Genomic DNA, 16,418 nt, shown 5'->3' with positions numbered 1-16,418 from the left:
TCACGGCCCACCTGATGTTAAGTGGTTACCAGAGCTCATAGACATTTGAAAACAGTGACAGCGAAGCGTAGGTCGATGCTATTAAGTGAATGATTAATTGGTTCTACATAAAGCGGTACCCGGGCCTAATAGTATATTGGTGTCGCGTCCGCCTTGGGATATGAGCTTGAAGTGGCTCGAAACTTGTATTCCTAGTGGTGTAGATTCTAGACATACCTTGCTAAAGTTAGATCGTGTCGGTGGTACTGCACTGCTTTATGGTATTCACCAAGGTAAAAATAAGCGTTGCCCATTTGGCTGTATATTGCGCTCAGGGTGCGTAGGTCATCTGTTCCCGCCTGTATCGCCGCTTGGAAGAAGGCTACTCCTGCTTTGCAGTCGCCAGCCTTGCAGAGCCTCTCACCTTCGAGAGCGAGCTCGAGACACATGGATCCTCCATCACAACTCTGAAACAATTTTCATTCCTTTACAAACATATCGACTCAAATCTAAATTTAATATCTTTAGCCTAGAGAAAAAATTATAGTAAGTTATGAAACTTGATATCAAAGAGCGGCGGGACATACGAAAAAAAAAAACACAATTGAGAATGAAACTTGGTCCATTTAAAATTTCAATTTCAATTCAAAAAACTAAACTTAAAACAAAGGAAAATTAGAACGAGTCTTTACGTAAAACTAAAAGTCATTTCAGGAGCATCATAATAGAATGGAAACTGGTTATTATGGTTTTAATCCTTTTTCCATTTCCTTTGGTGGTCTATTTCCGGGATTTCTACTTTACTTGATGAAGTTCTAATAACTATTGAAAGCTATCTTATAAAACGAATATCAAGCCTTATAGTATTATAGTTTGGAAGACAAGATATCGATCTGTGTGGACTAAGATTTAAATAATTATATATCTAAAATGAATGCACCCCAAACATATCTTCAAAATAAAACAAATTCAAAATTATTAACATCAAAGCTTGTAAAAGCCCTCGCCAAAGATTTGGCCAACTAAAGCCAAGTAGGTACACTTTAACAACGTGAAGAGTATATTAATGCCGAAGGTGCGGTCGTTTAAACTTAGTTACCTGGGTATTGGGAAGATAAATCAATATAGCACCCTAACGTAAATAGCACATTTAGTGTGCATAGCTAGAAATACAGGTGCATGTGTGTGTTGTAGGTTGAAACTAATTACCGCAAGCTAAAGCATTTTAGAGACTATCTCCTGTTGTCACTTCGTAGTAATTTTGTGTTCAGAGTATGTTCTCGTTTGGTGTTATGAAGTGGATTTACATTAAAGGCTGTTTTTTTTCTCTTATGTGTCACAACGAACTAAACGATTTGATTTCCTAGGTGGACGTTAGATCCTAAAACTAGTTTTTTTTTTGTATACTTATACTGGGTTACCTATATTTAAAATTAATAAACTGTACTGGAAATCTCCAGAGCAAGATCTCTTTGTTTTAGTAACTTTTACAACTTTTTACAATAGTTTTCTTTATAAAACATATAGGAGCTTTATTATGACTATATCGTCAGTGCAAGTATCAGCAGTAGAATTTCATTGACCCGTAAACAGGCTTGGAATAGCAGAAAAATAAAAGACTAACAAGCTACTCTGCCAATTTCCAACGGGAATGCTTGACTTTTGTTTTGTTCGGCGGAAGCATTTTCTCGCTGAGAGTGAATTTACAAAATGAAAAAATATATTGCCTTATTATTTCCACTTCAAAATTCGATGCAAGGATCGCAAGGCCAAGGTTGAAGCGCATTACGTTCACGACTTAGCAAATTCCGATATTGACGTTCATCTAATATAAAAACAATTTTAAAACCATACATCACTAGAATATTCGACTTGATTTTCCTAATTCAATTTCAAATATACGAAGCTGGACAAAATAAACAATTAGGAAATGTAAATTTATGATGTATTCCAAGCTGCACGACGCGACGGTCCAATAGCAATACGAAGTAATTATTCTCTGTAAAGTGGAGCGTGTTTGTGGAAATACAGAACCGGCATTGAAGCCGGTATGCACCGGAGATTGCAGGTTGGAAATTACATGAAAGTTTTCCTTTACATGTCGGAATATTGCAAATAGAATGTCAAATATTGACATTTCATACATGAGATCACAGGTAACATTAACCATCTCATGAAACGTCTTCCGATGTATGTAACAATACATAAAAAATTGCTTTCTTTTACTTGTCTTTGTAGGAAAAGAAAATCTGAATCGACAAGTAACTACCCACTAGTTTCCAATCGAATAGGGTTAGTTGTCAATTCAGACTGCCCTAGATAGTACCGACCTACTTTCGTAACTCCCTATCGAAAGAGGATTGAAAATAATTTAATTGTTGTCTCCGTCTTATCGCTTCACATTACTCTGAAACCGATTAATCGAAGCGTCGAGTGGAAATAATGAAAATAAGAAGCGTAAGTAAAAATACAAATTAATCTGTATGAACCAGACAGCGGTCGACTGACCGATGCTTACCCACAATTGTGCACTACTGGAATTAAGCCTTTCTCAATTGACGTAAGAAAGAAACAAGCTGGTAACCTAGATGTTTATGCCATTGTAACCGGTCAAGTAGGTGAGGTAACGGGGCTCTGACCTGAGGACGTTACTAACACTAGTCCTAGCATGGGGCAGTACTTCGCAGAATCAGCCAAAGGATCGGAATCGTGACCCACTGAGAAAATCCGACGAGAAACTAAGCGGGCTGTGTCTTTGGGTTAATTTACTAGACGCACCCTTCATCGCAAGCGACGGCTTCGACGAGAACGGTGACTGGGTACGAGCTCTATTGCAAATGTAATGAAACAGTTAACGCCTACTTAAGCTTTTTAATTGCACGTTAATTCGAATTTTCAAAACGTAAAACGACACCGGCTTGAAGAAGAAGGTGTTAAGAAAGTTCGCGACAAGAGGCGGCCTTTTTTTTGTGCCCCGGATTTTCGTAAACTTAACGCAGGATTTTTATTTTTACTAAAAAATTCAGCTCTAGCGTCACAGCTCTGATAATATGAAGACTTCTTAGGCAATCGATTCACGGATATTCATTTATATCCGAATCTACTACAATATCCTAAATTCTCCATTTTATTATTTATCGAAGAGCCTACTTAGCGCATTAAGTGGTTTCTAGAGCACGTAGAATTGAACCAATGGCTACTCACTCACGGTGTATATAAATGCATGTACTTTTACTGGTGTATTTTTACTTTTTTTTACTTGTGGTAGGACCTCTTGTGAGTCCGCACGGGTAGGTACCACCGCCCCGCCTATTTCTGCCGTGAAGCAGTAATGCGTTTCGGTTTGAAGGGTGGGGCAGCCGTTATGACTAAACTGAGACCTTAGAACTATATCTCAAGGTGTGTGGCGCATTTACGTTGTAGATGTCTATGGGCTCCAGTAACCACTTAACACCAGGTGGGGTGTGAGCTCGTACACATATCTCAGCAATAAAAAAAAAAAAAAACTTGTACTTTGTAGATGTCTGAATAATCAAAATCTTTCAATTTAGAGCTGCTGTCTATTAAAAATATGTTATAAGTATTTCAATACGGCTTCCGCACAATAGTCCCGTAAGCAAAACTTTTTCTTTTCAATAAACTAAAAAAGGCTGAGAAATATCATTTAATAATATAAAGTTACTAGAAGCGATTGAAGCTAATGTTGGCAATATTTAATAAAGGTATAATTTTCGGCTCAACTGCCGTGTACAGTAGACAAAAGCAGGTAATTTAAAAATAATAAATATCAGACACAAATAAAATTCAAATTTTGTGAAAATTAAATATTAAGACCTGGTTATGGGCCATTATCGCCCACCCAGCGCTTTTTTTTCATAGGCGGAACAGTCTTTATACAATATAATTCATCACGTCTATGGGTTCGGACAACTATGCACATAGCACTGGATGGGCCATTTGCTCATCTATTATATGTATATGCGACGGCAAAACAAAATCTTGAGGTGAATGTTTCGATTGCATTGAAATCCAATTATTATTTTACCCGGGTCCATTACACTAAGCAACTTGTTGAATCCGAACTGAGCACTTTTTGTCATGACACCAAGTTTTTAGCAAAACATTTTGCGAATCGCATGCACTTGCCTACATATGTATGTGTACACAATATGTATATTATTATACATCTTGCCCCGGCTCCGATGGAAACGAAACTTTCTGAAGCTTAGTTTTGAAGTTACGACAATCTAGTTTTAGACTAGGTTACTAAATTCGTATAAGTCCATTGAAATGGAAACTTTTCTGGTGTCGCCTTTTAAAACTTCCAAGGAATGAAAGAGGGCTTGCGTGAAAATTGTCACGTTTTAGATTTCTAAATGTATTTGATAATCAGTTAATACATTTAGAGGTCTAAGCTCGTGGAAAAGTTCGGACGGTGTTGCCATACCTTGTGAGTATGGCTGAAATGAAATTGTAAATTAAAAAAATTATTTTGTTTTCTAAATATGAAATTATATTTTCAAATGTAGTAATTTTTTTGTACAAAGTGACCACTACAAACTACCGCACGACTCGTTATTAGTTTAAATGCTTTGGACATGGAAATATTGATCTAAAAAATGAATCTTGTGACCACCCGAAAAATAAAGCCAACAACGACAAATCAAAAGCGATAGTGAAAGCTGACTATGCTCAATCCACTTCTGAGTTAGCAGCAGCTTTCAACGTTCACCTCAAAGATAATGTTATTAAAACTGAGCACACAGACTCTTCATCTCGACTACAAATGCCTCCGAGCGAGCCGAAGTCACAGGGATTAAAGATTATTACTTTTTATAAAAGCTTGATCTTATCTAGTCCCATTGCCTGTGCTTCCAATACACTTAAAACGACGAGATATTTTTATACTTTATTAATTTGAAAGTTTTGAACCGTGAATATCAACACATTTTTCATTAGACGCAATCGAAGTTTCACTATGGGGTGATGGTTGTCGCAGCTTTCAAACCAAAAGCATGGTTAATATGCAGCAGAATTGTGCATGACTGAAACAATCTCGTGCAAATGAGCTAAGAACCATTCGACTGACTCTGTGGTGCAGGAGTTAACGGCCCGGACCCTTGCGCCAAGGGTCGTTGGCTCGATTCCCACATCGGGCAAACCTTCGTGTGATGAACAGGTATGTTTGCCCGGAGTCCTCTCCAGTTTCACCAGCGCAGGTGGGCGAGCAAAAGCTCAGCCAGGTGGGTAGAATTTGCTAACAGCTGCCCGAGCTGCTCCAAAGGAGACCTAACAACTCAAGAGCAGCGCTTCGCGAATGAATTTACTGCCGGATCGGAATCGTGATTGAGAAGGCCCTCTGAGAAGATCCGCCGAGAAACTCAGAGGGCTGATGTTTAGGTTAGGTTGCACGCCGAACTCTTTGCCGAGTACGGTTACCGGAGTCCCTAAGTCTGCTCCTAGTGTTAGAGCTAGGGTGTTTATTGTCTATATATATGTATATACTGAAACTTATATAAGTGTGTATGTCTTTGATATCCATAACAGAGGAAATTCCGATTTGGGGCCGGATGACCGTGCGTTATTTGTTCCCAATTATTTATTATTTGCATAATTAACACGTTACAACGTGGTATGGTGGTAGTATTCCAACAAATTATTCTCTGATAACCAAGTCTTAATTACAAATATACACTTAAGTGAACTCTCATATATCCATTATAGATAATTCCAGCCGCATATAGGTAGATAGCGCGTATCAAACAAGCAAGTGTAAGTACGACCATTCTGCCCTTTTTTGCAGCGAAGTACTCATACGTTTCGATTTGGAGATTAAAGTACTTGCTGTATACAATTTAATCAAAAATTAGACCTAATGTATCAAAGTGGGTCGTAGCATTCAACATCTGTGGTTGCCAGTAGCAAATTATACAATTTTTTAATTAATTGTCCCTTAAATCACATAAAATCATCATCAGACATCACTAATACCAGGGCTACAGACAAGCTGTTACCTACTGCATTTCCTCACTTATTTTTCTATCTAATTCTACAGTTCTAAACACACTTTTTCCTATCACCGGTAATGGTGCACGTCTCGTATACGTAGCTTAAGATAAAAGCTAAAAGGGGATGTCAAAGGTGCACTATGTGCTCGGGAATGAAAGTTGCGGTCAGGGATGCGCCAAAAAACTTCATGTACTATCTCTTATCCGCCTTGAAACTTGTTTCAGCGACTGATAAATATTTCACGAGTACTTTCATAAAAGTGCGTCCTCTTCTAAAAATAATTTTGTTAATATTAATTTCGTTCGATCGTTCTCATTGAAAAGTTTCGAGTACCTGTGAATACTTCATTGAGAGCATAAATGGATTGGTAATAAATACTATTAATGGAAACATTCTCTTTTTTCGATCTAGTGACGATCATCTCTAGTACTGTGGCGGGTAGTCATCATACAACGAAAGATAATTGACAGATGCCTGAATCTCGCTTACGACATTTTCAAGATAAAGCGCATATATACAAGTTCCGAACAATAACATTCGGACCGTCGGTCTACCGAGCAATATCACCCGCTCGGTGGAAGATCTTCCCTTTGTCGTATATTCCTACAGTACCATCAAAGAATACTAAGGTAGACGTCATCAATTTGCACGACTGGTGATAACATTTAAAATTAACATAACTTTTTTTTAACTCTTTGTACATAAATTCGACTTGTGCATCTATGTACGTATTATTTATATACAGTTCTAAACGACGGAACTGATTTCGAGGACTTTTTTGTCCTAGCGGGTGATCGTGTAATACGTTCAGAGTAGCGTTCGGATCAAATATTATCAAAATGACTAGCTGCTACTAAGCCTACTAAGATCATCGTGAAAAATGTTGATCTTAAAGCAAAACAGCCATTCCGTTGCAATTGCAAAGGAGTCTGTATGTACCCTTCGCCATACTTATCAAAAACTCAGCAGAAAATTGTAACGTAAGTTCGTTTTAATTTTATAGGTTTTAATGTATGTTTTTTTTGTTAGATACTATTTAAAACGAATTCTTAAATCTGTGGCAGGCAATGCGTTGATTTTTTTTGTAAACCGAAAGTAAATTTAAATTCAAGCTTAGATAATTTAGAACTAAAATTATTACCCCTTTAAACTGAACCCCCGGTCCCAACTGGCCCAAACTGAATGCTATATATATCTATACTACACTATATAATATTGTGTCGAACAGATCCATTTTGAAGTAAATCAATTGAATTGTTAATTAAGAATTAGGTTAATTAATTTGAAAGAATTATGACACCAAACACGCAATGTATAAATTTAAAAAGCTTTCTATAATTTAAACATTGTGTTTGTTTTTTTCATCTAAGCCTTTCAACTCGAGGTACGCTTCCAAATCTGGCGGCAGACCACTGCGCGGAACTGCAGACCACTAGATGTACTTGGATTAAATGAAATAGCATTTCAGAAGTGGAACCGCAGGCGACAGAATTCCGCACTCGGTATTTATTTGATAAATTCATATAAACCACTAAAGCTGGCAGTCTGCGTTTTCGGCTTTTTATATTCTGCAGGAAGAATACCTCTTTGCAATGAAAAACAACTTATCAGGCATTTAACGATAACACTTGCTTTAACAAAACATTTTAGTCCATATCTTTGCTGCATATTTCTTTTTAAATAAACACACAAAGATAAACCAGCTCACGATTCATTTGCTGTAAAGTGGTTATTGGGACTCATTTAATTTACTACCAGAATGTGGCACTCGTCTTGAGACATGAGGTCTGTGTGTCACTGGTTTAGTTGAACGATTTCTAATATACAACATTTGAAAATGCCAAAGACAAATGGTGTTCGCAGTTCGATAGTTATTTATTATTAGACGAAGCTGGGAAACGGGCGTTCGATTTCTTGGTTTTGACGTGAACATACCGCAAATCTAATAAAGGTATCCGTTACCGCCCTGGACAGGTAATTATTTCGGATATCGGAGCAGTTTCCGATTGCTGCATATAAACTAATTTACTTAACTCTGCTCTGCTTCCTTCACGTATCCTCACCGCGTAAGGTAGTGTCCTTACGAATTTAACTCTTGAATTCTTAATATTGGATAGAGATGGAGGAATAAATATAACACAGTGCACTGACTTATTCACCGGCTTCCGTAGTTAGGCTTTAGTTCTGAGGGATACCTTCATCAGTAACTGTTCGGAGACGGAAATAATTACGAAGCGCTATGCGGGTAAATATTAATCAGCTCGCTTTTAAAACGGCGGAAGACTCGGGATATTTATTTGTATTTAATTAATTTAATCTTTCGCTGCGATTTTTACACCGCTTTAATTGTTACGGAATTTTTTAGTACACAGATTTCTGTAGCGGTATTTTAAAAGTAGCACTTATAAAATAAATGTAACCTTATTGTAATAAGTGTTAATTAGTGGTATTACCATTTGGCAAACACGAAATTGCTAACTCCAGATCAGTTTATCAAGCTTTTGATTAAAACATAATATGCAACAGTAAATAACAATAAAACAGAAATTAACAAGCGGTCAACTTTGATTACGTACACCGCAACCCGACTCGCGCTTCAAATTCGTTTATTTCCGTTTTTTGGCACCTTTCGACCATCTATCTGCTTATCGACGAGTTTGCTGTTGATAATTGCTATCAAGCAGACGAGCTTGATGCATCTGATTATAAACTGGAGACTGGAAATTTGTTGAATTTTGTACTAGACCATTCGAGCTTGACATTTAATATGATATTAAATAACAGTTAATAACAAATATTTATAATTAAACACTATTAAAAAATTATTTTTTGTTATTTCCTTTTGCTATTTAAATATTAACTAGTTGTCCTGCAGTAGTCGAAATTCGACTATAATTAATTGGAATTGTAAGTTTGTACACTATTATGATTGTATTTTATACTTCTATAATCACAAATTTCGCCAAGACTATACTATAAAAAATATTCAGTTTTTTTTTTCGGTCCGAGGGCCGAACCTCCTACGAGGTCCCCGCGCCTAGGGGGCGCGCGGGGTATGTGAGACTCAACGATCTGCAGGTGTTGAGAGCAGATCGCGGGCCCACCCACTAAACGACTCCCCTGCATTCTTACACCCGACGTCCGATCTCCGTTCGGGGTCAGAACCTGGTCAGAGTAGGGGGGTTCCCGCGGTCAACACTACAACCAGACACGCGGCGCCACCCCGAGGACGCCCGACCGACGGGTCGTCGAGGCGATAGTCGACGACCAAGGACGTCGGTCTCCGCGGTACGGCGGCCCTACCAGGCCGCCCGGGCGCTGCCGCTGGTGTTCCGGGATACCCCGCTGGGCCAGAACCAGCCTGCCGGGTCGGAACGCAATACACCGCCAACCGGGTTGCTCTTCAACAGTATGTTCGGCCCGTCCTCCTGGTGCCAGCGCGCTAGAGTGACGGTAGCGTGCGGCGCAGCCTCAGCCCCCTTAGGTCGCCCCGTGACCATCACCCGGAGGAGACTGCCTCCTCATAGGGGCTGGAGCTGGACAAACACCCTCCTCCGACCCCCGGCTCGACGGCGGCGACACGGCGCTGAGAGGGAAGAAGAGCTCACCCTCTCCCGTTCCGCCGCCTCCTTCTGCGAGATGGTGGACTCGCAGAAGTCGAGCATCGCCTGCCAGGACTCGTCGCTGCCGAGCATCGTAGTCACGACGGTCGGAAGCGACAAGTCCGGTCCTATTTTTGCAACGAGGACGCGGCGCTGATCCACGAAAGCGGGGCAGTACGCGAGCGTGTGCTCCGCCGTGTCCTCGTTGCAGCCACTGCAGTGGTGGCACTTCGGCGTCGGCTCCTAACTTAACCTAAGACTCAATATTTAATCTATTCTCAATTTGATAACAGACGTCAAGAACAAAAGTTTGACAATAAATAGTATGCATCCATGCGTGTGTGCGTCAAATACATGGTATGTAGTGTGTGTAATGTTTTCTTTATTGATTTAATGTATCTTTGATGCATTATTTTAAAAAAATATTAGCATTGTACACTTCTTCTCTATATTCTCTATAAGTGTGGAAAATTTCATTCTCCTCCGTCCGCGCAATTTTCGTAAAAAGGGATACAAAGTTTTTGCTCACGTATTATTAAATAGATTTACCAGAGCGTTCCTCGAATAGTTTCCGTATTGACTACATTTCGAGTGGCTGTTATTTGAGTAGCAAAAGTGGTGATTTTAGTTTATTTTGCTGTGCATTAAGGCGTTTTTTTAGTTATAAAATGAAACCACCTTCATCGCGGGATTAAATTTTGTGGTAGTCGATGTTAATTTTGAATGTTGCTAACGTCGCGTATCGCAAAGTATTTCAAATGCGGATGACATATTATAATTTAAGTACATCTGGCTTCGTGAAAGGGCGAATGAAAGTTACTTGAATTTAGTAGTTCTGATCCTTGTTCAAAGAAAATATTTTTAGCGTTAATACCTGCGATCGTTCGCCATGATTATGATCAGGTGAGTTGCGAGAGGTCAGGGTTTGGAGAGGAAGGGTCAATGCTCCGTCTCCCGTGTAGGGTAGCACATCTGCTCTCTTGAGTTTTCTAATCGGATTTGGCTGCAATGGCATATGGACACAGGGTTTGGGTGAGTTGTCAAGCGGTTCTTCGGCCCCGGCCCGAAAAAAATGTCTTTCTACCGAGAAGCCAGAGTAGATTTTCAAATTGTTAATGTCTTTACGCTTCGTTTTCATATTGTCTTTCCATGTCATTCTTCGGTCCAGGTGAAATCCAAGATATTTAACACAGGTTGATTGCTGCTTTCTGAATAAGATCCTTTCGGATAGAAGCTCTATTGAGGTCGTTGAGCATTATGCTGAGGTCCTTCAACGTCAAGGTGTTATTGTTAGATTGGCACAGCCGTTTTCCATTTTCGAGCGGAAATTGAGTTGAATTTGTTTTTTAAATTAAATAGAGTACTTTTAATGAATTTCTGTTTGTTAATTACATCATATCTAGTGTGTATTACGAATTTCATTATGGACAAAAACATCAAAGAGTTTGTGTTAGATTTTGTATCGCCAAATTTGGTGTTCGGAGTCATTGAAAATGTTATACTCGTACAAGGTTTACGGTGAATCGACTTAATCAAAAACACGTACTTATTACTGGTACAAAGCGTTCAAAAGCGGTCGAGATGCGATGAAAGATTTGCCTCGCTCTGATAGACCTGAAGTTAACATCACAAAAGTGGAGGAAATGGTGACTGAAAATCCTCATTATAGTTTGAGAGAGATAGCCGCCGAACTTTCTGTGTCTCGCGAGTCAATCCGTACCATTTTAAATTATCACTTGGATATGAAACATGTCGCTCGGCCAGTCTCAAAACACCTGAATATTCTCGAACAACTCAAGAATCGCCGAGGATATGCTAAAACAAATCAATTCCGACCCATAATTCATGAAACGCATTGTTACTGGTGACGAAATGTGAGTATACGAATTTGACATGCAAAGTAGTCAACAAGCTTCGGGAGCGATGCCTTCTAACTGAACCGAAACCGAAGAAACTATGCCAAACTTGATTAAAAGTCAAAATCATGTTGACTGTTATCTTTGAATTTCGCAGTATTATGTAGGTAGGTACTCGGAATTCTTGCAAGAACGAATTCGACAATTTTTTTGACAAATACTCAACAAATAACATCGAGCAAACTTATTCACCAGATATGGCATTAGTCGACTTTTTTTCCTACACTCGAATTACCACTTAATGACACCCGTTTTTCCCGACCGACCCGTTCGGTTGAAGACAAAAAAGTAAAATTCGGAGCGAGAACTGAACTTATTTGCGAAAAAATGCATTAAAATATGTTTTGATGATTTGATTATTCGTTGCCGTAAGAGTATCGTTTCTACCATTCTTACTGGCGGTAGGACCTCTTGTGAGTCCGTCCGCGCGGGTAGGTACCACCACCCCGCCTATTTCTGCCGTGAAGCAGTAATGCGTTTCGGTTTAAAGGGCGGGGCAGCCGTTGTAACTACACTGAGACCTTAGAACTGATATCTCAAGGTGGGTGGTGCATTTACGTCGTATATGTCTATGGACTCCAGTAACTACTTAACACCAGGTGGGCTGTGAGCTCGTCTACCCATCTAAGCAATAAGAAAAAACCTCATAACCGCCTAACGTCATGTTGGTCATGAGTTTGACTGCCCATCTGAGGTAATATAAAATGGCGATGCTTATTTGCTTTTTCGTGTGTAGGATTCTGGGTTAAATAAAACTTATGGTAGATAAATAATTAACGAATTATTTTTATTTGCTTAAAATAAGAAAATATCGATACAATATTGCATTTATATTATAGTATTATTTATTATAGAAATCATATTTATTTACTTACCATTGAATAGCAGTTGTGTCTTGCTTTTAAACAAGCCGAAATGTAAATAGCTTAAGTTATTTCCAAAATATATTGGCTCAAACGTAAGAGCACGGCGTGCGGCGTAAGACGCGTGTTTACCGGATCGAGACCGGGAGCTAACTACGTTACTATAGTGCGTCCGGAATAAACAAAACCGATACGTCCATTCCAGAGCCCAATAACTATGTATATCATAACATTAAAGTTCAAATTATACTTAACCCGGAGTTTTTGCATTGCGCAAGTCATCACTAGTGATCCCCTGGTAGTCGAAATTCGACTATCATTAATTGAAATTATAAGATTGTACACTATTATGATTCTATTGTCAAATACTATTATACTTCTATAATCACAGATTTCGCCAAGACTATACTTTAGACAAATATTAATAAAGACAAACGATATTTAATCTATTCTCAATTTGACCACGGACTATATAAGCAATAAGTTTGACAATAAACAAATAGTGTGCATGCGTGTGTTTGTCAAATACCCAGTAGTGTGTGTAATATTTTTTTATTAGTAGATAGTTCAGCAAATACGTAAATGATAGTAGTTCCTCCATAGAAAGCCAGAACTCTCCGTTGAAAACAAGCTGTCGCTATACAGCAATATTATAAAACCCATTTGTTATTAGAAATAGAAATAGCTAAAAGATTTTCCCTGAGGTATTCATTACCGGGAGTGCAGGGGTCATAACATTTTTTTAAAATAGTTTTGAAGCGAAGCAGTCAAGTTATTTCCACAGGGGTCGTACATATTCTCACCGACGATAAAATTCACTTAAGTGCGTTTCAGTACTGAAGAGACGCTCGCTGGAATTCAGCCATTGTCATATTTATTTATATTATAAATTTCCTCAGATAGTGGAACTCACTTTAAGTCCCGTTAGACGGCACGCTGGCATTATTTGAGTTATTTCCACAGCCACAGTCAAGTGGAGGAATGCCGGCGATCCCTAATCGATTTTTCTAGACTATAGACGGGTTTCCGTGCCACTTATCGAGAATTTAGTTCGTCTAAAATAAAATTCTTAAGTAAGTTTTATTTGAATTGTTTGTAGGAGAATGACCAATAAAATTGTATATTATACCGATTGGTATGTATGTATAAAATATGTGTGTAACATATTTTACAAATCACAGCCTCGTGTGGCAGGGATTCACTAGAAGGTAAATAGTATAAAAACAATCCGATGAATGTACTTCCTACTTTTTTACCAACAGTGTATTTATTTATTCAGGATGTATTGAGAATCCCTAATAAGATACCTACGTATATGTAGGTAGGAGTAACCGAGCCTTTATAAGCATTAATGTTATTAAAAGTCTTACTCCAGTGCTTTATATACTTACATGTGAAGCCAAGTGGTTAGCGGCACCTAGACCTTTTGTGGAGAAAAAAAAGATATTTAGCGATCTGTGTTTTGAAAATTGAATTTAATATTAAGGTCATGCTCTAAATCACGACTTTGAGAAATTTTATTTTGAAATCCGATGCAGCAAATGAATAAGTCGCAATATGTCGTAAAACAACGTAGACAAATGTGTGAACACGACCATCATATTATAAAAAATGATTTTATGACGATGGGACTTAATAAACAGCGCGCGTAAAACGTGTCAATTCGATTTTACAAAAATTCAAAATATTTTACGTAAATCGTAACATAAATGTAGTAGTGAAGCAGTAATGGGTTTCTGCTGACACGTCTGCGCCAATAACGCTACTCTCTCTAAAGTGTATTTATTCCGTGCATCGGAAAATGGTTCAGGCGACCGAATTATTTCAAAAAGTACGGAAAATATTATGTAACATTTTGTATTGGTGAGCGGCTCGGATATGTCAGTTGGACTTAATTAAATGATATTGCAGGTTCGAAACTGGGTTCTTCGAAAGTGTTTTGCGAAATAATTCAATAAGCCGTAAATGTACAGAAATTATTAGTTATTAGTATAAAACATAGATTTTTCATTTTAATACATCTTTCAATCAGTAAATGGAATCCAGATTACAGTTGTATTATGCAACTGAGTGAGTTGTTGGACTGAACAGACTGCAGTGATCTATTTGCATAAAATGGGTGCGGGCGTAACTGTCACTAAATACTTATACGTAATGCACTGCGACAATCAGTTCTTCTTTTTTTATCTATATAATCTATTTCTATGATTTATTTATCTCGTACGAGTATGTCTCAAAACGAGCAGCAAAATTCACTTGTTCAGGTCTATGGGCTCTGATAGCTATGTAACAATCGTACCCTCATCGGCCTATTTTAGCTAATAATTACTTTAAAAAAGCTATATATTTATGAAATTGTGAGACTACATCAATAATAATTAAGAAACCATATTTGTAGTATTTATATTGTTTATCACTCCTGCCTTCGCCCCAAATACAAACACAAATAAATCAAGAACGACAGCATTTCCTACAGACTTAGTCAGACCGTGAAAATACACAACGTGAATTTGCGGTAGCTCTGCAACTATTGACAAACGTCTGGGATCTGAAGTGATGTTTAATGAATTACTCGTACTACCGAGAACCTTAACAAGACTGACTGCAATCCTGATCTACCAACATAACACAATTCGATGGGGAAAACAGTAGGTATACATATTTTCGTGATCATATTTATTTATTATACAATAGAATGATAATGACAAATTAAATTTAGGATCGGTTTCTGTTTTTTTTTCTCTACCTATTCGCTGATGCCTAAGAGGCTATTCTTGATACGCCCGGACGGGTAGATGAACTCACGGATTCAACTTGAGAAAATTTGCTAACACTAGCCCTAACGTGAGCAATGCTTGGCAGAATCTACCACCGGGTCGGAATCGCTTGGGTTGTGTCTATGGGTTAGGTCACTGGTCGAACTCTTCGTCGTCATCGACGAGGAAGAGTTCGACGAGGACGGTGACCGGTGCTTGAGGCTCCTAAAAGCACCGAGAGTGAATCCAGGGGATTCGACAAGACATGATCGAGTGACGGCGGCAGTGCCGCATAAGTAATTAATGACACGCCGCTTTGTCGAAGTACCGTTCTGACGCTTCTTTAAGATACCGTTTCTGTCTCTGCAGTGGCATGAAGGGGTTTATTTGTGTGTAATTATGAAAACAGATTGTTTCAAGAATTGTTTAAATTTCATTTTACTCTTTTTTTAATATTAGATTCAATTAATATGTAAAGTTAACATGAAACTAATTATGATTTAGGTATACCTATAGAAACTTTAAAGTAATGGTTTTTAAATTAACACTCGTCCAGTAACATAATTAAAATCGATTTTCCGAGCCATTTTTTTAAATTTCGCAATGTTAAAAAACATTTCCAAATAACAATCAGTCAGTAGACGAATACCTACTGTATTTTAAAATGACTGGTTTTCATTGAATGCTTGAATGCTCGTAAAAAGTCGTTGAGTATCCTGCAACCTTACAATGCTGCAGCTGAATCGTTAACCGCTCTGAAGACACAGGTACATGAAAATTAATTGTGCAATTACGGCTTTTATAGGCGGAGCGATACGATGCCATTTAGTATCGTTCTATTGTTATTAATGTTTTTAATGGCATATATGGTATTGTTATTGCACCACTAGATGCTCTGTACCAGGACAATGTATCTACACAGAGCCTAAGCCGATGAAGATCGTGACATGAATAAAGCTGAAACCGCCTTTAAAAAAAAAGAGAATTATATAAATTAATTAAAATTATAAAATTAAAAAAAGAATAATCAGTAATTGGAAGTTCTTTTAGTAATTGGAAATTCTCAACTTCAATTGAGGCTTATATCGAGTAATAAATCAGTAACTCCGCAAAATATTCTAATCATAATTAGGAATTATTACAAATTTAAAGCTATTGTTTCTCTAGTGTTGTACCCGATTTGAGGGCCGTTATACAACTGAAACTTCAATCTCATCTCTCAAGGTGTATAGCGGCGTTGGCGTTAGGAAATCTATGGGCCCTGGTACCTAGGGTAGCTCCGCCTACGGTACC

General features: G+C 38.1%; 1 protein-coding gene across 1 annotated transcript in view; it reads right to left on the bottom strand.

Annotated features, from left to right (window-relative positions):
• The window catches only part of LOC101745607 (G-protein-signaling modulator 2), a 58,759-nt gene that overhangs the window by 28,308 nt on the left and 14,033 nt on the right, over window positions 1-16,418 (bottom strand). The window contains exon 2 of the mRNA XM_038011978.2: window positions 217-446. Coding sequence (XP_037867906.1) covers window positions 217-446 — 230 coding nt within the window. The remainder of the gene's footprint in view (window positions 1-216; window positions 447-16,418) is intronic.

The sequence above is a fragment of the Bombyx mori genome, chromosome 1 (genome assembly GCF_030269925.1).
Source record: "Bombyx mori chromosome 1, ASM3026992v2".
NCBI classification, from domain to species: Eukaryota; Metazoa; Arthropoda; class Insecta; order Lepidoptera; family Bombycidae; genus Bombyx; species Bombyx mori.
The sequence above is the reverse complement of the archived record's forward strand: the minus strand, read 5'-3'. Positions and strand labels throughout refer to the sequence as shown.